Source organism: Bombyx mandarina, chromosome 02, assembly GCF_030267445.1.
Source record: "Bombyx mandarina strain Sakado chromosome 02, ASM3026744v2".
Classification (NCBI taxonomy): Eukaryota; Metazoa; Arthropoda; class Insecta; order Lepidoptera; family Bombycidae; genus Bombyx; species Bombyx mandarina.
The window spans coordinates 2662801-2689654 of record NC_143209.1 but is presented as its reverse complement, the minus strand read 5'-3'; the positions used below and the strand labels follow the sequence as shown (position 1 = coordinate 2689654).

Genomic DNA, 26854 nt, shown 5'->3' with positions numbered 1-26854 from the left:
TACTAGCGGTCCGCTCCGGCTCCGCTCGGGTCTTTAACAAAAATTTCAACGATATTTGACGTTGTTGTATTTTTTTAAATAAAAGTACACTTATTGCGGCATAACTGTAATAGTTAGACATATACTGTCGTGGCATTTTTTGTAAATAATAATGCGTTCTACAAAGTCGTAGTACATTATTTTATTCTATCATCAATAGTTTTCGCAGGGTACGCGATGTAAAGAATATTTTAGGTAATTTTTTTACACCTTAGGTTACATTATTGGAGTTTTAGTAAAGATCCCTAATTGTTTTCAAAAAAAGATTATTTATTATTATGTCACTCGGCAATAGTGTAGCTTCCAAACAGTGAAATAATTTTTCAAATCGGTTCAGTAGTTTCGGAGCCTATTCAATACAAACAAACAAATCTTTCCTCTTTATATTATAATAGAAGTATAGATAAGTATATTTGACGAGACGCTTATAAAATATATTTAGTTGTATACCTTTTTTTTTTTCTTTTTTTTCCTACCTAAGCTGATAGCCTTGAGAGGCTATGTCAGCGTAACCCTAACTTTAGTAGGTGAGCTCACGGGGCTCAACCTGACGATGTTGCTAACACGAACCCTAGCAAGAGCCGTGCTTCGCAGAATCTACCACCGGATCGGAAACGCGACCCACTGAGAAGATCCGGCGAGAAACTCAGTGGGCTGTGTCTGAGAGTTAATTTACTCGTCGAGCCCTTCGTCGCAAGCGACGGGTTCGACGAGAACGGTGACCGGTGCTTGAAGTACCTAAAAGCACCGTTAGTGGATCGGGAGGATCCGAGATGACGTGTTTTGGGCGACGTCGACTGCTTTCCATTCTGTCCGCAGGATCGGGAATGTAGTTACCGGCGGCCACGATGAGAGGGTTCTCGTGTCGTGCCGCTTTATCGAAGTGGCGCATGGACGCCGACTGCAGATACTTACTGATGGACTCTAAGTCCAGGTCGTCATGGAGGTCGACGTTCCTGACGAACCACGGGGCTCCGACGGCTATCCTGCAAAAACGGGATTGAATGATTTGAAATGATTTTAAGTGTATGCGGGCCGCGTGAGCGAACACTACACTTGCATAGGTCATGACGGGGCGTATGCAAGTTTTGTAGAGTGTCACCTTATTTCTAAGGGACATTTTACTTCGCCTACATATCATCGGGTAGAGACGTCCTAGAATGAAGGCGGCACGGTCGCGTACCGTCTTAATGTGGGGGCGGAATGTCATCCTACTGTCGAGGGTGACGCCTAAGTATTTGACCTTCGGGGCCCACGGTATGGGCTGGTCGAACATCGTGATCGGGCGAACGGCGGGGGCGGGGGTATTTACGCGCCTAGTCGGGAGGGGTTGTATACTTACATATTGGAATCCTTTTTAACAATGTGTATGTACCGATTTATCGATTAGATCCACGAACAATTAGATCTTTAAGAGCGAATATAATTTTTTTTTATATCCGCGAGTAATGAAAACGCTTATCAAGGCAGCGCTAATAAGGAGATTTCACGGTAGTTTTTTTTTTGTTACCACTATAGGCAGACGAGCGTACGGCCCACCAGCTGATGAGTGGTTATCATCGCCCATGGACTTCGGCAATGACAGGGGCAGAGCCAAGCCGCTACGGTATATATTGTGTAGTATAGTGATAATAAAAGCGCGAGCTTTTTACACGCTTTATATTAGCTTCACTTGTATGTATGTTTGTATGGTTGTAACTGACTCCTTTAGACGCGATTTTGACCCACTTCAAACGGCCAGATTTCATTCAAACTTTGTAGATATATCGAGAACCGATGACAATACACTAATTTGATAAGATTATTCCATTATTCAATTTTCAAAATAAGATTTTTGCCAATTTATATAATTTTTATCAATAATCAATAAGGCAGGAATTGATGTTAAAGTACTTAATAGTTTTAAAAACACGCTTTATATAAAATTCAACTAAAAAATGGAAAATAAATTTTAATAAATTTAAATTGAAAATAGTGTAAAATATATTTTATTTAAAAAAAAGCGTGGGATGCTTTTTAAGATATTATTGAAATAATAATTGTTCTAGTCATATCTGTCAGAAAAATATTTATAACACCATGCATCCCACGCTTTTTTTACAATAAAATATTTCAGTATTTTTGAATTTTATATAAAGCGTGTTTTTCAGTTTTTTTAAACTACTATTTATTTATTTGTTGTATACATGTTCTAATTCAATTTGTTTTAATCATGCCTTAAACACACGAAGCCCGATGTGAATATACCCCACACGTACCTACCATATGACCCGGTCTAGACGTTCTCAGCAGTGATTAAGATAATTTCTGTGTCAGTCGCCGCCAATGCCACTTACAATCCTTTACTCCAGATAATCGGCCCCTTAAATGTCTATTAAAAGCTCATCCGTAAAGCTTCTTGGCTTGAGGACTTTGGTCGCCATCGCTTTTTTTGTGTTTAACTTCAATTTTGGTGAGCATTTTCGCGATGTTTTATGAAGGAATGATGAAGTTAACGAATTAATATATTCTTCGGGTTTTGTGTCTTAAATATACATAAAACTAATCTATTTTTTTTATTGCTTAGATGTGTGGACGAGCTCACAGCCCACCTGGTGTTAAGTGGTTACTGGAGCCTATAGACATCTACATCGTAAATGCGCCGCCCACCTTGAGATATAAGTTCTAAGGTCTCGGTATAGTTACAACGGCTGCCCCACCCTTCAAACCGAAACGCATTACCGCTTCACGGCAGAAATAGGCGGGACGGTGGTACCTACCCGTGCGGACTCACAAGAGGTCCTAGCATCAGTAATTACGCAGATTATAATTTTGCGGGTTTGATTTTTATTACACGACTAGCTGACCCGGCAGACTTCGTAGTGCCTCAATCGATAAATAAAAGACCTAAGCTTTTGTAAAAATAAACTTAAAACAAACAAAAGGAGTCCGTCCGACGGGGGAAACATCAAAGGAAAAACAAAATTGTTATTTTTATTTAATTCCGAGCATTTTCACATTTATCTACCTTTTAAACCTTTTCTGGACTTCCGCAAATAATTCAAGACCAAAATTAGCCAAATCGGTCCAGCCGTTCTCGAGTTTTAGCGAGACTAACGAACAGCAATTCATTTTTATATATAGACTAGCGACCCACCCTCGCTTCGCTTCGGAAACATTAAAACACACATGAAACCAAAAAATAAAATAAAAAATAAAATAAAAAAAGTAGCCTATGTTCATCAGGGACAATGTCGGCTTCTAATGGAAAAATAATTTTTCAAATCGGTCCAGTAGTTTCGGAGCCTATTCGAAACAAACAAACAAACAAATCTTTCCTCTTTATAATATTAGTATAGATGTTATTCCTTCACAGTGGAAGTCAATCGTGAACATTTGTTGAGTACGTATTTCATTAGAAAAATTGGCACCCACCTGCGGGATTCGAACACCGGTGCATCGCTCAACACGTATGCACCGGACGTCTTATCCTTTAGGCCACGACGACTTGACTAGCTCATAGAGGGGAGATTCATGATGATTAATTCCTGTGTCTATATTGTTCGCAGAATCCTTGAGTCCGCAGTCAGAACAGATCGCGAACACAACGTCCGCCCCAGACCCGAATATACGGTAAATATCCTGTTTAAATATACTAGTTGTCCCGCAGTACTCGAAATAATAATAATAAGTTTGGAATATGAAAAGTATATATTGTGCCGCCGGTGCTTTCCAGCAATGGAGTCATACCAAAGTACCTTCACCACTCCATCAAACTATTATAACTATACTCGAGACCTTAGAACTTATATCTCGCATTTACGTTGTGGATGTCTATGAGCTCCAGTAACCACTTAACACCAGGTGGGCTGTGAGCTCGTCCACCCATCTAAGCAATAAAAAATAATTAGATTACCATGAAAAAAGCCACAATTTTAAATATGTGTCAGATTGTTCGGAAGTTTTTGCAGGACGAAACATCAGACGAAACTAAAACTGAAAATGAACTCCACTTGGCGTAGGCCCGTAGTTTTTCAGTATGTACCAAAATTCATAGAAATTCGAGAATAACAACTTTGTATACCTATAATAATAATATAACTCTTTGTTAGACGGTGAAATAAATTGGCGGCCTTATCGCTGGTGGTACCTACCCGCGCGGACTCACCAGAGGTCCTACCACCAGTACTATACGAAAAGTTTAAAAAGTAAACATCTCAAAAGCACATATCAGATTTTGGTTTGACAACGACGATAAACTCTTTTTGTTTATTTGTTGTCGGTTCTTTTGTTAAAACCCCTCATTGTCTCTACGTACAGAAGATACCGGACGGCGTTCACGAGGGAACAGCTCGCGAGGCTGGAGAAGGAATTCATGAAAGAGAACTACGTCTCCCGACCGAGGAGGTGCGAGCTTGCTGCCCAGCTTCAGCTACCAGAGTCAACCATCAAGGTAATATAACGTCAGGATATATGCATACCTAGAACCGCTACATACAAACTTCCACAGTGCATTTCTAGAATGATCTTCGGACGAGGCTTTTTTATTGCATAGATGGTTACCGGAACCCATAGACATCTACGACGTAAATGCCGCCACCCACCTTGAGATATGAGTTCTAAGGTCTCAGTATAGTTACAACAGCTGCCCCACCCTTCAAACCGAAACGCATTGCTGCTTCACGGCTGAAATAGGCAAGGCGGTGGTACTTACCCGTGCGGACTCACAAGAGGTCTTACCTCCAGTAATTACACAATCTATAATTTTGCGAGTTTGATTTTTTGCACCGGACGTTTTATCCTTTAGGCCACGACGACACGAAAGGGAGGGAGGTGAGGTGGGAAAAACCACCAAATAGGCTGTATGTTCCTATGCCTGCAAAGCTTTTGTTTTTCGCCTGCAAATTAAGGCCAAACGTTGCCGTATCTAGCAGGGTTGGTAGTGGCAACACCAGATAGGCAATTTTGTTCCCCGATCCTCCCACGTCTCACACTGCTTATAGATGAAAATGGTGGACCTATTATTTCGACCTTGGTTTGCTTAGCTCACGCACCACGCAGCTCTAACTACGAGATAATTACGCGACGCGCAATGTACTGAATCGACCAAGGTTTTTACGAAATAAATCACACACGACATCTAAATCAATTCACGTCAGCCCACACATTAACGTTTTGTCACGTTCTAAATAGTTTTCAGTGTTTTTTCATGACGCCCACGCAGCGACCTGGTTGTAACCGACCTCTTTGTGCAATTATAACTTAGCAGCGAACACGGTTGTGACACTAAAACGTTTTCGATGACGAACCGCAGACGTTTTCGTAATAAGCCTGTCTTGTTCAAAGATCCCCTTGCCAGTGCATTTAAAACTGCACACACATATATATTATCTGTTCGAATGGTAATGACAGGACTGCTTCGATTCAAATTTCGAACGTGTCGACGTTGAGGTTATTTGTTTTTTTTTTAAATCAGTGTATCAAGCGAATCTTTTCTGTATTCAAATCATAGTATTTCATTTGAAAAATTCTTACATTCGAATTTGGAATTCTCCAATTCCCGCCATGCCTTCTAGAGATACTAATATTTTGCGTTAATAAAATACTTTTGTGTCAAATCGAAATGTTTTTATCGCTTCTTAATATTTATAGCAATTCATTCGCATTACAACTTCGGCATTCACATCACAATACAATAAAATTAGGATGTCAATTGGTTTCGTAACATTATTCATAATGCTTCTAAATTTTACGACACTCCGAATAGTAGCCACGAATACGTATGCTTAATAGGTTTTTAATTGACATCGTAAACCGAAAAAATAATAGGTATGAAGTGAACATCGGGCCGAGCAACTAATTATGAGTAGTTTTACGGCCCAAATCTTGTATGGGACAGCGTTAATGTTCATTAGAGTTCGGCTACCGGGCTATTATATTATGGTCGGGGCGGCCATTTTATTAATACCATAGACAAATTAGCGTGAACGTAAAAACTTTTTTTTAAATTTCTTATTGAGGCTGTTAAAATCAACGTTTGTTGTATTCGTTTTTTTTTTAATTTATATTTCGATTTATTTTATTGGAAGTGATAATTGTTTTTATTGCTCAGCGTTTTTCAACGTATTTTTTTTTTGTTTTAATTTGCTCCGATGTATCTTAATTTATCTATGACATCGGATCACATTAGTTTTGTGAGAGTGCCCTTCGATTTTTATAATTACTGCCAATGAGCTTGCTCTTCTCGAAGATAAACACGAACATTTGAAAAGCTATGCATCCTTTAAGTCAAATAAAAAAAAAAACTATTAATAGCTCTACAAATACGTTATTAGATATTCGTATTTCGTGAGCTCATCTTAAGATGGGACGCGGCGTGAAGTGCTTAAAAAAATTACGACTTTATTAACAAAAAAAAGCAGTAATTTTTTGAATACAAAATCTAAATCATGTACCGCAGACAGCCCACTGAGTTTCACGCCGGATCTTCTCAGTGGGTCGCGATTCCGATCCGTTGGTAGATTCATCGAAGCACTGCTCTCGCTAGGGCTAGTGTTAAATTCTCTCAGGTTGAGCCTGTGAGCTCACTTACCCGTTCGCGTGGTATAGCCCCTATACCGTTTAAGAACTCACCTTTTTATGATGCGTAAGCCGGAACGCACAAGAGGTGAAAAAAAAGAAGATAATCTGTGACACGGGGCCTTTTTACCACCGAAAATACATAAGACAAAAAAAAATTAAAAATTAGAACTGTGTAAGCCGCTGTAACAATAAAACTCCTATTGTTTCAACTGTGGTGTTAATTACGAGTGATCCAAAAACATGAATTTCCCGCGAAATAAAGAAGGGACTCTATACGGACTCCCTCACCCCTTACGCTACCGGCGAATAAGCAATGTTGTTCCCATTGCTCCGTTAATTCACACATTTGTATGCTTCGAAGCGAATTAGCGTCCCAATACAAAAAGCATTTGAATTATTGTCGGCCTAATTGAAGCATCATTGCGCGCGATACAAACTCGCTAACTTACTCATTCGCTTTTTGAGATGATCTTCTTTTATTTTTGAGTATGGCAACTGTTGTCATTGTCGATTTTTTTTAATCTCCATTTATTAATAAATATTTACGTACGTATTGTGTTACTTGAAAAAAATAGACTTGAATGAGTTCCAAGCTGAAATAAAAATGAAATTGTGGCGGGCAGTCATCATACAATACAAGATAATTGACAGATGCCCCGGTCATCGTCCTCGTCGAACCCGTCGCTTGCGACGAAGGGCTCGACGAGCGAATTAACCCACAGACACAGCCCACTGAGTTTCTTGCCGAATCTTCTCAGTGGGTCGCGTTTCCGATCCGGCGGTAGATTCTGCGAAGCACTGCTCTTGCTATGGCTAGTGTTAGCAACACTCCAGTTTGAGCCCCGTGAGCTCACCTACTAGTTAAGGTTACGCTGATATGGTTTCTCTAGACCATCAGCTTAGGTAGGAAAAAAAAGCCTAAATCTACGAAAATTTCAACATAAGCGTGCATATATACAAGTTCCGAACATCATTCGGACCGGCGGTCTATCGAGCAATATCACTCGCTCGGTGGAAGATCTTGCCTTTGACGTTAAACATCCCACAAAATAAAAGGAAATTAGTTGAGTTGTATTAATGTTCATTAAAGTTTTTTGGCAGTACCCGAGAGAGAAGTCACTTGCGCACTCTCACAGAAGCAGAAACGGTTAATAAGCCGTCTTTATTACACGTTATTATTACAATGAATTAATAATAATATGATAAAACGCACGACTTCGCTACTCGCGTTCCCGCTAAAAATCCATTGGGACGCCATTTGCGAATGAAACGATTTTCGTATTTCGAATTAATAATCTGTGGTTCGAAAATGAGAATTGCAACCTTTTTTTTAATTCGCATTAAAAATATTGTCCTAAGGATTTCGTATTTATAATGATTAATAATGATTGGAAATAAATCACGCACGATCATCCGGTTCCAATTTAAGATTCCCCGTGTTATATATAGGTACCAGAGACGGACAAACATACTTATATACGTTTAAATATATAGATAACTAGCTGTACTCGCTCGCTTCGTTGGGCATTTAAAATTAACATTATTATTTATTGTCATCATTATTAGGTAGTCCAAAACTTGTATAAATATTAGCCTATCCATTAAGTGCATGTATTTTTACATGGATACCGAGTTTCAAGTCAATCGGATGCATGGTTCAGTAGTTAAATAATAAATAATAAATAAATATTTACTAACAATCACGCCACGTTAACTGGTCCCGTGATAAGTTCGTAAAGAACTTGTGTTACAGGTACCAGATAACGGATATAAATGTAAGATTTTTATTATACACAAACATATATTTAATATACATCCATAACCCTGGAAAACACATTTATATTTATCATACAAATATCTTCCCTTGGCGGGATTCGAACCCGCGACCCTCTTGTGTAGTGACCATGTCACTTACCACTACACCAGACGACCGTAGTTATAACGGAACATCCGTAAAAACCACTGTAGATTTATATATTAGTACTAGCTGACCCGGCAGTGACTTCGTCAATCGATAAATAAAGGAATCCGTCCGACGGGGGACATATCAAAAGACAAACAAAATTATTATTTTTATTTAATTCCGAGCATTTTCATATTTATCTACCTTTTAAACCTTCTCTGGACTTCCACAAATAATGTAAGACCAAAATTAGCCAAATCAGTTCAGCCGTTCTCGAGTTTTAGCGAGACTAACGAACAGCAATTCATTTTTATATATATAGATAGATAGAAGATAGATAAAAACCCAGACGAAGAGCAAACAAATCTGCTTATCACACGAATGTTTGCGCAACGCGGGAATCGAACCCACGACCCTCGGCGCAATAGTCAGAACCGCTAACTACTGCTCCACCGAACCGCATTTATGATTAATATCCTCTAAGAATTCGATAATGGCTTATAACTGAACTCTACTACGATATTACGGGCGAGAAAAGCCGCGGGCTGTGTTCACACTTTTTTTTTTTTTTTTTTCCTACCTAAGCTGAGAGCCTTGAGAGGCTATTTTAGCGTAACCCTAACGTTTGTAGGTAAGCTCACGGGGCTCAAACCTGATGACGATGCTAACACGAACCCTAGCAAGAGCCGTGCTTCGCAGAATCTACCACCGGATCGAAAACGCGACCCACTGAGAAGATCCGGCGAGAAACTCAGTGGGCTGTGTCTGAGAGTAAATTCACACTAAGACATCGTGTTTGTTTATAGTGATGGAGTTTTATTGATTTATTGACCGAACGGGATTGTGAGGCTGTTAATAAAATATTTAAGATCAAAGAGCGGCTGCCGCTGTTGCTGACCTTGTATTTAGCGGTTTCACTTTAGGATTGTTTAAGTCGATTTTGTTTTCGATAAAAATGTGTTTATATGTGCGTCGCTTGAGCTGTTTTCGTTCTGAGTTTCGGAAATACAGATGTAGACGATTCTTTCGGGATGTCGTTAGCGTGAGCGTTAGGGGGAGGATGATGGGAGAGATGTGCTCCGCACTAAACGATTCACTTTCCGCCCTTTGCCTTTTCATGAACTCTGTCTCATGCGAGGCTTAGACGTTGGTTGTTGAGAAACAGGAGGTTTTAGTCGGTTCGACCCCGACATGCTCCGCCCGCTATCCCCAGTGGAGGGCGGGAGTCCGGCGATTTCCTCCTGACCAAAAAAAAATGTGAGTGTTAAGCCCACTGAGTTTCTCGCTGGATCTTCTCAGCGGGTCGTGTCTCCGATCCGGTGGTAGATTCAGCGAAGCACGGCTCTTGCTAGGGTTCGTGTTAGCAACAACGTTAGGTTTGAGCCCCCTGAGCTCACCTACTAGCCCAGTGCCGCTTATATGGTCTCTGAAGATCATCAGCTTAGGAAGGAAAAAAAAGTGAGCATTAGCGACATTTCACTTAATACGCTACATTTATCTTTGTAATAATTAAAGGTCCGTTTTATTTGTTATTAGCATCAACAGTTCGATGTTTTTAATTGAACATCAATTGATTTTACCACATACAAAAAATAGCTAAAGAAGTGTTTTTGTTATGATATTTTTTCCAAATTTTAAACTTTTAATGGTTTCCCTGTAACTTTGCAAATATATTGCTTAAATAAAATAGCTTTTCACCCCTCGATATTTATACGGGTATATTCACAAAGCTTGAGAATAAAAATAAACATATCCGCCATTTTCCAAGCGCATCTGACAGTTCGCTTCCCGCCAATTAACACGTCATTCTGCGTACAAAAGCCTTAGTATGGATATTCCATTGTTTGTACACTTTGTTTCAACGAATGACCATAATGCAGACATAATGACTTTAGACGGAGAGTAGGGTTGATAGACTCCACTAAAATTCGCAACATTTTAATAGATCTTTAACGGGTAGCCATCATAGAACACAAGACTGCTTTTTACTGGTGGTAGGACCTCTTGTGATTCCGCGCGGGTAGGTACCTCCACCCTGCCTATATCTGTCGTGAAGCAGTAATGCGTTTCTGTTTGAAGGGTGGGACAACCGTTTTAACTATACTGAGACCTTAGAACTTATATCTCAAGGTGGGTGGCGCATTTACGTTGTAGATGTCTATGAGCTCCAGTAACCACTTAACAGCAGGTGGGCTGTGAGCTCGTCCACCCATCTAAGCAATAAAAAAAACAAGATATTTGACAGATACCTGAATTTCGCTAACGACATTTTCAAGATTAGCTTGCATATATACAAGTTCAGAACGACAACATTCGGAGCGTCGGTCTACCGAGCAATATCAACCGCTCGGTGAAAGATCTTCCCTTCGTCATATTCTCACAGATATATTAAAGTACATATAAGAGCGTGTTATAAGCCTATTTGTGTTGGAGGCCCACTGAGTTTCTCGCCGGATCTACTCAGTGGGTCGCGTTTCCGATCCGGTGGTAGATTCTGCGAAGCACTGCTCTTGCTAGGGCAGATTTTGGTTTGACAACGACGATATGCTATATTTAAACCTATATAAGTATGTATGTCAGTCTCTTGTACCCATAACACAGGGACTCATAAATTGGGACCTGATGACCGTGCGTGATTTGTTTCCAGTTATTTATTTATTTATTTACTAGAGGTCCCGCAGTAGTCGAAATTCGACTATAATTAATTGGAATTGTAAGTTTGTACACTATAATGATTGTATTTTATACTTCTATAATCATAAATTTCGCCAAGGCTACTCTATAAAAAACATTAATAAAGACAAACAATATTTAATCTATTCTCAATTTGACAACAGACGTCAAGAACAAAAGTTTGACAATAAATAGTATGCATGCGTGTGTGCGTCAAATACATGGTATGTGGTGTGTATAATGGTTTCTTTATTGATTTAATGTATTTTTTACGCATTATTTAAAAAAAATATTAGCATTGTGCACTTATTCTCTATATTCTCTATAAGTGTGGAAAATTTCATACTCCTCAGTCCGCGCAATTTTCGTAAAAAGGTATACAAAGTTTTTGCTTCACGTATTAATATATAGATTTAAAGTGGCAGCCCTGTTCTTCTTCTCGAAGAGAGACCTTTACGGTTTCGCATTTCATTTCGTTTCGTTTAAAACCTGTAATTAATTAGCGTGGTCGTGCGAAAACGTCTCGAAATACATTCATTTGGTCACCTCCCGAGCGCTCTAATGCTCCTATGATACGCCATTAGCACACCTATTCTGTTTGCGTGTCGGTTTGTTTTCGGTGCGACGCTGTTTTCGTTACGTCATTACCAGAATAGAACCTGTGTACGCTGTGGACGTTTGGTCAAAATCCACTAATTTGTAATTCGCATTCACGCAAACGTCATTCGCGGTTCTCACTTCGCGGTTCTCACTCTCTCTTTCGCGGTAGGCAGCGGCTTGGCTCTGCCCTTGGCATTGCTGAAGTCCATGGGCGACGATAACCACTCACCATCAGGTGGGCCGTATGCTCGTCTGCCTACAAAGGCAACAAAAAAAAAAACACTTAACGCGCTTACTGCGTTATGCGGCTTCAAAAGCTCCATGAACGACTACAGCTTCCTATGCAATGCTATGCTATAAACTGGTATTACTGGTGGTAGGACCTCTTGTGAGTCCGCACGGGTAGGCACCACCGCCCCGCCTATTTCTGCCGTGAAGCAGTAATACGTTTCGGTTAGAAGGGTGGGGCAGCCGTTTTAACTTACTTGAGACCTAAGAACTTATATCTCAAAGTGGGTAGCGCATTTACGTTGTGGATGTCTATGGGCTCCAGTAACCACTTAACACCAGGAAGGCTGTGAGCTCATCCACCCATCTAAGTATTTAAAAAAAACCAGTTTGTTGTCCACGACTCAGAGTCGGAGGATACAGTAACCTCTGAAAACCAGATGTAGCCTAACATACAAAAATATATCATCCTCTAACAAAATCATTTCTTTGTCGCCAGGTATGGTTCCAAAATCGAAGAATGAAAGACAAAAGACAGCGTATCGCAGTGGCGTGGCCTTACGCGGCGGTCTACAGCGATCCTGCGTTCGCGGCCTCAATCCTCCAAGCGGCGGCGTCGTCCGTCGGTCTCCCCTACGGCTATCCCAATCCAGCACTAATCCCACCGTTCCACAACCCGCAGCTACTACCCGCGGGATACCCCTACCCCTATCCCCCCTACCCCCGGTATCCGTACATCCCGAACCAGTCGTCCCCCGTCAACGAGCCCACAATAAGGCCTACCTATCCCAATTTCAATTTGAATGTTGATAAATAAGTTTTTAGTTTAGTTTTCCATTCACATATTAATAGGATGTAAATATATTTTTCTTGGTTTTTTAAATAATTTATTGATGTGCTGGCCATGTTTTATGTGTAGTCTTAGAGTCGGACGTAAAATCTTTTGAGTTCGATTTCAAAACTACTTCTTTCTTTGTCAGTATTAAAAAAAAAAGTCTAGCTAGGGTTGTACGTAGCTGAATTGTAAATTTTTAAAAGACACGATTCATTTTATTTATTATAAGAAATGTATGTAAATGAAAAAGACATTATATTTAAGTGAACTAGCCCTATAAGATAAATTTAATACTCATTCCAATTAATGTTCGGTTTTTTTTTTTAATTCTAGCTCATTAAGCTTCTTAAACTATACATTAAAAGCTTTTTATTCGCATTGTATATGTTCAGTAAATATGCCGCTAATACAGAAACAGTGACTGGTAACTTATATATATGGGATAAATAAAAACACACTTTAGGCGCAGTTGTAATAAGGTCTATTTTCCTTTTTTATTAGTCCATTTGACGACGCGTTTACTAAGGATATTTCATTATACGAATCTTTAGTCGCGAATATAGGAATTTGGACGCTTTTTTTTAATTAGCGTATACTGGAAATTCAAATGTATAAGCGCGAATAAGGAGCTTTTACTGTGTTTAAAAAGCAATGTCATATCTGACTTATTGTGTTGCATTGACATTGCTATGGATCGTTCTGCTTAAATTAAGGAACCTATTGATTTTTTTCTCTAACTTACTCTAACCGGGAGTGTGGCTAACACTGGCCTTAGCAAGAGCAGTGCTTCGCAGAATCCACCACCGGATCCAAAACGCGACCCACTGAGAAGATCCGACGAGAAACTCAGTGGGCTGTGTCTTTTTTTTTTTTTTTTTTTATTGCCCTTGTAGGCAGACGAGCATACGGCCCACCTGATGGTGAGTGGTTACCGTCGCCCATGGACTTCAGCAATGCCAGGGGCAGAGCCAAGCCGCTGCCTATCGCTTAATACTCTCCACAAGCCTCTTTTAAAGAAGGACATGTCATAGCGCTCGGGAAACACCGTGGAGGGGAGCTCATTCCATAGCCGGATGGTACGTGGCAGAAAAGACCTCTGGAAACGCACTGTCGATGACCGCAGTGGCTCCAGGTAGTATGGATGAACTCTACTCCGGTGGCGGGCGGTGCGATGGTAAAAACGAGATGCCGGTATCATCTCGAACAATTCCTCAGAGCACTCCCCATGGAACATTCGGTACAAAATACAGAGGGAACCGAAGTCCCTCCGCAGACCCAAAGGTTCCAAATGTTCTATGAGTTAATTCGCTCGTCGAGCCCTTCGTCGCAAGCGACGGGTTCGACGAGGACGGTGACGGCTGCTTGTGGTACCTAAAAGCACAATTCGAACTACCATTGTATCAGCGGTGTGTGCAATAATGAGGTTTCGTAAAATGAAAATAGGGTTTAGAATACAAATGCGATCGAACATAAAACCGACCAAATAATTTCATTGTACAAACCCTGCCCTATATAAATTGCGGTAGATCTTCCAAATATCCTTCGATTGAATTGCGTTATTGGCTTGGCTGCTCCGCCTGTCTGCTAGTAAGTTTTTTACTGGTGGTAGTAACTCTTGTGAGTCCGCACGAGTAAGTACCACCACCCCGCCTATTTCTGCCGTGAAGCAGTAATGCGGTTTGAAGGGTGGGGCAGTTACGGTTGTAACTATACTGAGATCTTAGAACGTATATCTCAAGGTGGGTGGCGCATTTACGTTGTCTATGGGTTCCAGTAACCACTTAACACCGGGTGGGCTGTGAGCTCGTTTACCCATCTAACCAATAAAAAAAAAATGGTTAATGCCCAATTCAATTCAATTAACTACAATATCGCCCGCAAGCTATATGGGAACGGTGAGCAGATAACAATGTCCTAAGTACATTGTGAATTAAGTATATACTTAGTTTATATATATATATATTATGTCAAGGGGTGAATAGTTATGTGGTTTAAGTGACATTTTGATTAACACGCGACATTTATTTTTGTGATTTAATTTTTTTAAATACCCGTTTTATTTGGTACTAGCCGTACTCGCCCGTTCCGCTGGGCATTTAAAATTAACATTATTATTCGTTGTCATCATTATTAGGGAGTCCAACATTCATATAAATATCAGCCTATCCATTAAGTACACGTATTTTCTACATAGATACCAAGTTTCAAGTCAATCGGATGCATGGTTCAGTGTTGTAACGGAACATCCGTAAAAACCACTGTAGATTTATATATTACTAGCTTTTGCCCGCGCCTCCGTCCGCGCGGAGTAGTTACTTTGGCATAACGCTAAATTTTACCCGCGACTTCATTTACAGTACTCAGGATTGGAACTTCGTTACTGAACCGGTAGATGGCGTTGAAGAAGCTAGATTTTGAGATTTTTTGACAAACTTTTTTTTTAATTTTTCGTAAAAAATATTTTTTTTTTCTTCATAAAAAGTATCCTATGTTACTTCTGATACCTCCTAAGAATATGTGTACAAAGTTTCATGATGATCGGTTGAGTAGTTTTCGCGTGAAAGCGTAACAAACAAACTTACATTCACATTTATATATTAGTAGGGATTTTAATCTTTTAATCTCCTGTAAAGTTGAAAAAATGTCACTTAAGCCAAATACCTTTTCATCTGTCGATATTTAGATTATAAGAGGTGTCTCTATGTAAAGTTATTGTGTATAATAATTAGTAAATAAGTCCTAGTGTTCATAATGGTTTAATTACATCAATGTTTTCGTGTAAGTACCTATGTAATGTAATGATAAATTTTTAAAGGTGAATTGTATAAAGTAATTTTAGATGAACAGAGATATTATTATGACGAAATATAAGGAAGTTATATAAAAAATAATATTTATGGTTTTATTTGTATGTTTTTTTTTTCACTGCTAGATGGGTGGACGAGCTCACAGCCAACCTTGTGTTAAGTGGTTACTGGAGCCCATAGACATCTACAACGTAAATGCTCCACCCACCTTGAGATATGAGTTCTAAGGTCTCAAGTATAGTTACAACGGCTGCCCCACCCTTCAAACCGCAGCGCATTACTGCTTCACGGCAGAAATAGGCAGGGTGGTGGTACCTACCCGTGCGGACTCACAAGAGGTCCTATAGCCTTTTTCATATATATAGCAAGTTGGTAGCAATATTTGTACTTTTCTTATTGCTTAGATGGGCGGACAAGCTCACAGCCTACGTTGTGTTAAGTAGGTACCGAAGCCCATAGACGTCTACATAGAGATATGAGTTCTAATGTCTCAATTTTTACAGTACAGCGGCTGTCCCGCCGTAACGGTTGTAAACCGAAAAGCAATACTGCTTCACGGCAGAAATAGGCAGGGCGGTGGTACCTACCTGTGTGGACTCACAGTTACAATCACCAGTAAGATCTTCTCAGTGGGTTGCGATTCTGATCCGGTAGTAGATTCATTCGCGAAGCAGCTGCTCTGGAGTTGTTAGGTCTCCTTCGGAGGCGCTCGGGCAGCTGTTAGCAAATCCCACCCCTCCTGGCTGAGCCTTTGCTCGCCCACCTGTCCTGGTGAAACTTAAAAGGCCTCAGGGCCACCAGCAATTGTATGATCATAAAAGAAAAGACTTAGAACAGGCTTGTGTAGATAAAGAGGCTAAGAACAAATGGTTAAAATTGGGATCGCTGTTTCCAGAGACAAAATGTTTTATAATTGGCATGTCATGAACACTTCTTCTTCCTATTCGTACACTCTTGACAGAGTGGTCGTGGTCATGCATCAGTCGGATCCTGCGATACCGATGCTCTCGCGATGCGACGCCATGTGGCACGATGTTTCGCAGAGTGAGAGCAAACATTTATGTTGGAGTGAGTCACAGATTTTATGAGGTCGGTCCATCGTGTTGGAGATCGTCCGCGAGATCATGACGGATGCACACTAAAAACCGCAAAAAGTTCATAATCAAGGAACGTAACACTCAAAATGGTAAATGTAGGAAATGTCGGCAATTATCAGAGAGACTATTCAACACATTACTGGCGCCTATCAATTTCTCACACGCACAGATATAATCAAATAGTCAAACACTTTAGATACATCAAAAATTAGTATTAAAGCACAAACTCCCACAGATAGAGTAAAGCTCTGCTGTAATTTCTTTTTGTTTATTGCCTTTGCAGGCAGACGAGTATACGGCCCTTCTGATGGTGACACAAACCAACCCCTGTAGCTTTATTTATACAATTAGGCCGTCTTAGTAAGTTAACACGTTCTTTAAGGTTGGGTAGGTATATGTTTTTTCCATGCAAATTTCCTGTATAAATAAAACGGCATTTTGCACTTAAATAGATTATGGAGGAAACAAGCGTATTTCAAATTTCTCGATCTAGCCATATTACTTTTTTTTATTGCTTAGATGGTTGGATGAGCTCACGGCCCACCTGGTGTTAAGTGGTTACTGGAGCCCATAGACATCTACAACGTAGACGCACCACCCACCTTGAGATACAAGTTCTAAGGTCTCAGTATAGTTACAACGGCTGCCCCACCCTTCAAACCGAAACGCATTACTGCTTCACGACAGAAATAGGCAGGGCGGTGGTACCTATCCGAGCGGACTCACAAGTGGTCCTACCACCAGTAATTACGCAAATTATAATTTTGCGGGTTTGATTTTTATTACACGATGTTATTCCTTCACCGTGGAAGTCAATTGTGAACATTTGTTGAGTACGTATTTCATTAGAAAAATTGGTACCCGCCTGCGGGATTCGAACACCGGTGCATCGCTTCAACGCGAAGGCACCGGACGTCTTATCCTTTAGGCCACGACGATTTCAAAATCAAATCAAACAAAAATAAGCTACAGCCAAACGGAGAAGCTTCCGAAAGTCAACAATGATTTAAAGCTTCCGAAGCTAAATGAAGCGTCCCTTAAATTACCGGGAACGCCACTAAACCCATCGCTCCTGGCCGCAGTAAATCAGACATTAAGCCGTGCGACTTTATTGGCGTGTCGCGAGCGCGTGGGACGCCTTAATTAAGGCCACCGAGCATTATCGGCCCGATCTGTTTAGTTCGCTATTACGCGCGAGCGACCCTCCTGTCAATGTTTCAAGCGATTGTTGTATATTCAAAATGGCACACCAAAAAAAAGTCTAGTTGTGAAAGGTTACATTGAAATAATAAATACGTACCATCCGGCTATGGAATGAGCCCTTGTAGGCAGACGAGCATACGGCCCACCTGATGGTGAGTGGTTACCGTCGCCCATGGACTTCAGCAATGCCAGGGGCAGAGCCAAGCCGCTGCCCACCGTTTAATACTCTTTTTTTATTAGAAAGCTTTTTCTTTTTTTCATTTATTTCAGATTTTGCATCCATATTACATTCATTAACAATAACATTTAATTCAGAATACCAAAAAAAAAACAAATACCGAATCTTTTTATATTAATTATATTATATAATTCGTGATTAGTATTTTTTTTTTATTGCCTAGATGTGTGGACGAGCTCACAGCCCACCTGGTGTTAAGTGGTTACTGGAGCCCATAGACAGCTACAGCGTAAATGCGCCACCCACCTTGAGATATAAGTTTTAAGATCTCAGTATAGTTACAACGGCTGCCCTACCCTTCCGATCGAAACTGCCAAAGTGCCTAGTATTTATCATGTTTAAAGATTAGTCTTTATTTTCGTGAATGTTTACAGGACTACGTATTTAATCTGTTTATTTTGTGACGATAAAACACTATGTCTATGTTACTTTAATAACAAAATTTATGGCGACGAAAACAATACATTCCCGAGAACAATATATTTATCGGTAGATATGTAACTACATTTTAATCTTAATTACTAATCAAACAAACACGACGTCCATCCAAAAATCACGAACAGATAAATATAATTGGTACACGAACGTATCGGGAAACTAATAAAAAATGTTTTATGAGTATTTTCGTACCTAATATCTATCTAGTCGAGTACGAGATATCGCCTAGTACAAGTATCGGAGTAACATCTGTTGGAATGTCAAAATGTTTTGCGGGCGTTTCGTGAAATTTTCTTGGCTTTTCATTCAAGGTAGAATATTATAAATAATATATGTGTAGTTTATAAGCGAATTACTGGTGGTAAGCAAATAATTACCGGTGGTAGGACCTCTTGTGAGTCCGAATGGGTAGGTACCACCGGCCCGCCTATTTCTGCCGTGAAGCAGTGATCCGTTTCGGTTTGAAGGACGGGGCAGCCGTTGTAACTATACTAAGACCTTAGAACTTATGTCTCAAGGTGGGTGGCGCATTTACGTTGAAGATGTCTATTGGCTCCAGTAACCACTTAAGTCTTAATACCAGGAGGGTTGTGAGCTCGTCCAACAATCGAAGCAAAAAAAAACTATTGAACTAATCATTAATATTACCTTTGTATCCTTTCAATACCGGTCAAGGTATTACAGTGAAGTTATAATATTATTGTATCTTCATGGTTCCTTGACGCGTGTGCGAATTGTCAAGTTGATCGGATGTCTACAAGTCCGTCAAAATTACGCACAAAGATTCCGTTACATACAAAAGAAATTACGTATGAAGCTTACTGAATTAATCTAACAATAAGTGAGGTTATGCACACAAAATTTAGTATTCATAATTATATTAATAATTGTGGGCCCATATATTAAGAACATGTAGGTACATAACGTTTTAACGGTAGGCAGCGGGTTTAGCTCTGCCCCTGGCTTTGCTGATGTCCACGGGCGACTGTAGCCACTCGCCATCAGCTGAGCCGAATTCTCGTCTGTTTACAAGATGGTTGGACTGGTGGTAAGACGTCTTGTGACTTCGCACAGGTACGTAACACCACCATGCCTATTTCTGCCGTGAAGCAGTAATGCGTTTCGGTTCGAAGGGCGGGGCAGCCGTTGTACTGTAAAAATTGAGACATTATAACTCATATCCCTATGTAGATGTCTATGGGCTTCGATAACTACTTAACACCACGTGGGCCGTGTTCTTGTCCACCCAACTAAAATAAAAAAAAGTACAAATATTGCTACCAGCCTGCGGGATTCGAACATCGGTTCAATCGCATCGCTGGATACGAGATATCATTACACCGGCCTGTCTTATCTTTTAGGCCACGATTTTATTACATACTAGCTGACCCGGCAGACTTCGTAGTGCCTCAATCGATAAATAAAAGACCTAAGCTTTATCCGTCCGATGGGGGAAACATCAAAGGAAAAACAAAATTGTTATTTTTATTTAATTCCGAGCATTTTCATTCATTTATCTAAACCTTCTCTGGACACCCACGAATAATTCACGACCAAAATTAGCCAAATCGGTCCAGCCGTTCTCATAACCAACAGCAATTCATTTTTATATATCGACGCTTGAAAGGCAAACGTGACTAAGCGACAATAACTGCTTTATACATAAATGATAGGCAATAACCATATTCGATGCGCAAATAAAATATATTTCTAGGTCTATTAAAATCATTCCAAGCATACAGTTAGATTTGTTAAAATATTTTTTTTTTCAGGTATTTCTCATGTATATTTTAAATTAATTTCAACTTTAAATTAGTCTACTGTAAAGTTCACGCATTGTCGCTTAGTCACGTTTGTCTTTCAAGCGTCGATATATATAGATAGATCACGTAAAAATTAATAAACAGTTATGTTTGCGAGCGTACCCGCGTTCCGGAGATAGTTGGCAATAAAAATAATGAAAAAGCATCAAGCGAAGAGCCATGAATAAGTAAATATGTTTCCTAATAATATGATCTAAGATTTATTTCGTTGTGTTGGGACTGGATTAGTTTCGGTACAGTCGAGCTCGGAAGGGCAACGTTAATAACATGATTTATTCGATATGCTCCCGAAAACGAAGGAAGGTGACGGTACTGGCGAGCGCTGAAGGGTAATGCAGTTTTATGCAACAATAAAATAATGCAGTCAGTATTTTTAACAAGCAATAAATTTTTCAGTAATACTTAAAAATAGTTTTAAGTTAGTCGTAGATGTAAGTCAAACTATTTTTGTGAGGAGTAGCCATCATACAACACAATACTTTTGACAGATGCCTGAATCTCGCTTACGACATTTTCATGATAAGCTTGCTTATACACAAGTTCCGAACAACAACATTCGGACCGTCGGTCTACCGAGCAATATCACCAGTTCAGTGGAAGATCTTCCTTTTGTCAATACATTTATAATTTTTACGATTTAAGCGGCTTGGCTCTGCCCTTGGCATTACTGAAGTTCATGGGCGACGGTAATACACAATGCTTGTCTGCTTACACGGGTAATTTTTTTAAATTTATTATAATTATAATAAGAATAACACTATGAAACGGTGGACCAATTACGTAGAAGTCACTGTAGGAGCAGCTGGGTGGATGTGGATGAAAATGGAGGCAATTGAACATGAAGGCGTAAAAAGGGATGGTTCATGTCCAACAGCGGGCACCAAAGGGTGATTATTTACAGTTATCGTGAACACGGACGACTGTCTTTTTTTTATTGAAGTGAAACTTCTTTAAGCGCGTTGAGAGTAAAATTTAACTCACGACAGATTCGTTACGGCTAGAGAGAAAATATACTATTTAGAAAGAGTAAGAGTGAGAAAATAGACAGAGCGTCTTACGAACCTCTCGACCGTGGGGAGAGAGAAAGGACCAAGCGAGCTAGGTCGTTTCTCTTGTACACAGCATTCCCTATTACAAGAGAAATTTGATTTAAAGATGAAAAATCTACCCAATACTATACACCGCAAAAGAAGTTTCACTTCTTTCACGTGCACCAAGTTCCACGCGTACCATTTTTTACGTAGGAGCGTGAACTTGCCTGCCTGGTGTTAAAGGGCTACCAGAGTCCATAGACATCACCGCGTGACTATCGACAATCACCTTTCGATATTGGTGCTTCGCGAAGCAATAGGCAGAATTGTTTTAAAGTTTTTTAGGGATATATGTGCAGCTTTATATATAGCTATTTAAAAACAAAAAAAAACTAATTAAAGCATTCTGTCAGCGACAGTACACAGAATAGTATAACGATAGACATGATAAGGGAATGAACGGGACGAATTGCGTAACGTGAAGCGACTTGGATACCGAAATTATATATGGATATTGTTCTAATTTTTTTTTTCATGCGCACACGGATCTGCTTCTGGTCCTTTTAGCATGGTCGAATTGTTGGATCAATGGCCCACGTGTTGGGGCAGCAGGTTGGTATGTTATAGGTGTTTAAGTCGCTGTCTGGTGTTGGCTTGAATGGTATCGAAGCTCCAAATTGTATTGCGAAATGGTCCTATTAAAATTTATTTAAGGGATGATCGCTTCATGTTAGATTATGGCTAGTACGCGAGACCACATAACAGATTATTGGTACAGTAAAAACTTGAGATGGTAGCACTGGAGATGCGTGATATCTCAGCTGAGTGGAAAAGTGGAGAACTGTCTGGGGCGGGTCTCCAGGAGGGGTAAACCAGTTCGGTTCAACCCATTGAAGACACAGGTTTGCGCGTTCACTGCGAAGCCCTTTTGTCATGGCGTCGCAATTTCAAGGAGTATCCCTGCAGCTTTTATTGCTTAGATGGGGGTGGGTCTTTAGTAGGTACTGGAGCCCATAGACATCCACAATGTAAATGCGCCACCCACCTTAAGATATAAGTTCTAAGTCTCAGTATGGTTACAAGGGCTGCCTCACTCTTCAAACCGAAACGCATTACTGCTTCACGGCAGAAATGGGCGGGGTGGTGGCACCACCCGTGCGCAGCACAAGAAGTCCTACCACCAGTAAAATTTCCGCGAGTATAGGGATTCTTGCAGCACAAGCCACCAGTGGTTAGGACTCCAGAGTGAGAAACCTCAGAGGATAGCGGCTTTCTGTACCAAGACCCTAAACCCAGCTGGATAACGAAAGCTTCTTATGGTGTTTGTCGAAACTTTTGTTGAAACGTGTACCTACACAATTATTGTTACTAGTGAGTGGCCCCGCAGTAGTCGATATTCGACTATAATTAATTGAAATTATAAATTTAAACATTATTATGGTTCTATTGTCAAACACTATTATAATTCGATAATATAATCATTTATTATAATTCGATAATATAATCATAGTATTCGCCAAAACTGCACTATCTATACTAATATTATAAAGAGGAAAGATTTGTTTGTTTGTTTGTTTCGAATAGGCTCCGAAACTACTGGACCGATTTGAAAAATTCTTTTTCCATTAGAAGCCGACATTGTCCCTGATGAACATAGGCTACTTTTTTTTATTATTTTTTTATTTTATTTTTTTGGTTTCATGTGTGTTTTAATGTTTCCGAAGCGAAGCGAGGGCGGGTCGCTAGTAGATCAATAATATTAAAGACAAACAATATTAATCTATTTTCAATTCGACCACAGACTAAAAAATAACAAAAGTTTCCCAATTGACGGTAAGCAAAGAGTATTTTTTATGTAAGTGTTGTGTCAAATACATGGTAGTGTGTGTAATGTTTTCTTTATTGATTTAAAATATCTTTTATGCATTATTCTAAAAAAAATATTAGCATTGTGCACTCCTTATCTATATTCTCTATAAGTGTGAGAAATTTCATACGCCTCCGTCCGCCCAATTTTCGTAAAAAGGGGTACAAAGTTTTTGCTTCACGTATTAATATATAGATTATTATTATTAAGTTGGGTTATTAGAAATTGTAATTTATTACGATATAAAATCGAATGAAATTAAATAATGTCCCAATAAAATTGTGGCAAATTCAATGAGACTTCTATGCAGAACCCGAGAAGACACAGAAGACAGAGTGATTTTGTTTTTGATTTTCCCACAATTGTACAGTTTCACAGATTAATACACAGAACGTTTAATAAATAATAACTATTATTTCATGTAAACTTACAAAACAGTAATTTAACAGAATTATATTATGAATATGAACTATTCTCGCGAGCACTCGCGTTGCCGCCAAAAAAACTGCGAAATTTTATTTATTAAATTTGAGGATAATATCGTGGTTTTTAATTTGGTGTTTAGAAATTTATTGACAGAACACAGATATTTTTTGTGTGTTTCCATTGTGTTTTGATTTGAATGAATTTTCACACCATGAGCTTTGGGTTTTTGCGCTATGAACCGGGTCGGAAGACACCCTTAATTATAAATAAATAAATTAAGCTAAAATCTTCCTTTATCCCTTTCTAGTTAAGGTAGCAGAGAGAGAGATAGAGAAATTAAGGCAATTTTAATAGGACAATCTTAATTAGTTCCTATTATATTCCTATTATTGTTCCGATGTTTCCGCTTCACAATGTTGCCAATAATAAAAAGAATGTTACCATCACAATGATGGCGACTGAACGTTGGTCTAATGAAAAATAAAGTTCATGAATATAAAGAGAGTGTTCGCCCCCGTTCATTCGCTCCTGATGTAGATACGACGTGAAAAATGACTGCGATTCCGCCATCTTGTTGTGGAGCCGCAGATTAATAATCAATGGAAGCGACAATCATAGTGTGTTTAGTTGCGTTTAGTGGTTAGATAATACTGAAAATAAAAATACACATATGTTTTTAATTGAGTTCTAATTTCGCATACAGCGTTAAACGAGCAATGCTTATATTACGGAGAGAGTTACAGCTCTTGCTAGGGCTGGTTTTAGCAAATTCTCTCACGTTGAGCCCGTGAGCTCACCTATACGTCCGGGCGTATCTGGAATAGCTGGAATAGCCAATAGCATAGTATCAGCGAATAGGTATGCAAAAAATTTTTTTCGTCCGTTCAATATTAATATAGCTCTTGCTTTTTTTCCTCCCTTGGTCTTGAAAGAGCATTTCAGCGTAACCTTAACGAGTAGGTGAGCTCACAGGGTTCATACCTGACGCTGTTGCTAACACTAGCCCTAGCAAGAGTAGTGCTGCGCAGAATCTACGTCTTTCTCTGCTTCTGCGCTAACGCATTCAGAGTGGGGTAGGACGAAAGGAATTTTATTTAAATTACATGTTAAAATCGTTGAGGTCCAAATGCCTACGTAGTGATCTAGAGCAATGCGACTGTATTGAGGCTCCTAAACAACCAGGCCTCAAAGCTTTTCCCATCGGAGAATCAATTTGAGACATCAGCAATATGATGGATGACGGCATTGTAATGGTTTCATCTACTAATCTCGCACGGGCTGACACGGAGAGAGTCACGGAAATCTATGAAGTCCGGGAGCTCTTTAAAAAAATGTACTGACACTGATTTATTGCAAATAGAAAAGGTGCCGTGTAAATTGTCACGTGTTAACGCAGCACAGATCAAAACCGATCTGAATGCATTTTATTAATAATTTAGCTTTATATAGATTTATTTTTCTGTCTAATCGACGCTAGGCTTGAGGGGCTATTCCCCGGCTATCGACCGGTTCGCGAGGCTCAGCCTGGGAGGACTTGCTAACATCTTTCCTAGCAAGAGCAGTGCTTAGCTGAATCTATGACCGGATCGAAATCGCGACCCACTGAGAAGATCCGGCGAGAAACTCAGTGGGCTGTGTCTGAGAGTAAATTCACACTAAGACATCGTTTTTTTTTTATTGCTTATATCGGTGAACGATCTCATAGCCCACCTGGTGTTAAGTAGTTACTGGAGCCCATAGACATCTACAACGTTAATGTGCCACCCACCTTGAGATATAAGTTCTAAGGTCTTAAGTATAGTTACAACGGCTGCCCCACCCTTCAAACCGAAACGCATTACTGCTTCACGGCAGAAATAGGCAAGCCGGTGGTACCTACCCGCGCGGATTCACAAGAGGTCCCACCACCAGTAATTACGCAAATTATAATTTAGCGAGTTTGAAAAATAGGTACCCGCTTAGGATTCGAACACCGGTGCATCGTTCAACACGAATGCACCGGACGTCTCATCCTTTAGGCCACGACTTCAAGTTATGTCATACAGAAACAATGCGTAAATGCTTAGTCTGCAATATTAAAGTGTTTTGAGAGGCTTGTATAATAGACCCTTTATCTAATAAATAAGAAAATACCTTTAAGTGAATACTAAGTGATGACCAATTGCATTGCTACAATGTCGTCGAACCTAAAAAGGGCTTCCCGCAGAGCGCGGTACAGTAGCCGACGTGTATTCATTCCGCTGACAATAACATTGTCCATGCGAAATCGTGTTTACGATTCTACACAATACGAGGATTCTTGTCAATGAATGCGTTTCAGGGAACAAACAATAAGTGGGCATTTTCCTGGTGAAAAAAAGAACAGTGAATTAGAGACATTGATTTGGTGGTCGGTTTTTTTAATAGGGGTATGCTAGGCTTAGTTCTGCCCCTGGCTTTGCTGACGTCCCTGGGCGACGGCAACCCCTCACCATCAGGTGGGTTGTATACGCATCTGCCTACAAGGGCAATGAATAATATCTAAATAGATAGTCATGCTGACGGGTCAAAAGGTGTTTAGTTCTTTTTATTGCTTAGATAGGTGGACGAGCTCACAGCCCATCAGGTGTTAAGTGGTTACATTACCTTGAGACATGAGTTCTAAGGTCTCACTTATTACCACCAGTAAATTGTAATAGTGCAAATTGTTGTTTGAGGACTATGAATTTCAGTTGTATTACCGCATGATTGCTTTTGAAATTATAAATTCGTGGTACCTATTGACGATTACGTCGCTTCCATGAGTTTACAAGATTCTTAAAAACTAGTCCCAAGATTTAGTTATGCAGTGCAATCTTCTAAAATTAATGAATAAATCAATATTAAGACATAAAAAAATTGTTTTATTGTTCTAGACGCTTCCATCGAGACACGCATCAATGTATAAAGAAAACTCATATAATTGCTCTAATATTGCAATTTCATTTCGCGACTTAACCTTGTTCGTAACAACCACGCGTATTCGGAACCAAAACGGCAATAGGCGTTTGAAAAAGTCATAGCACTTTCGACGTTTTTCTTCTGACACCGATGTCGGTTAAGACTT

At 39.7% G+C, this 26854-nt stretch overlaps 1 protein-coding gene across 2 annotated transcripts in view; it reads left to right on the top strand.

Moving 5' to 3' along the window:
- Positions 1-14898, top strand: part of LOC114241988 (segmentation protein even-skipped) — a 45507-nt gene extending 30609 nt beyond the window's left edge. For both annotated transcript variants that reach the window (XM_028172998.2, XM_089734969.1), the window contains exons 2-4: positions 3588-3651; positions 4339-4471; positions 12504-14898. In XM_028172998.2, coding sequence (XP_028028799.1) covers positions 3588-3651; positions 4339-4471; positions 12504-12821 — 515 coding nt within the window. In that variant the 3' untranslated portion in view covers positions 12822-14898. The remainder of the gene's footprint in view (positions 1-3587; positions 3652-4338; positions 4472-12503) is intronic.
- The last annotated feature ends 11956 nt before the right edge of the window (positions 14899-26854 follow it).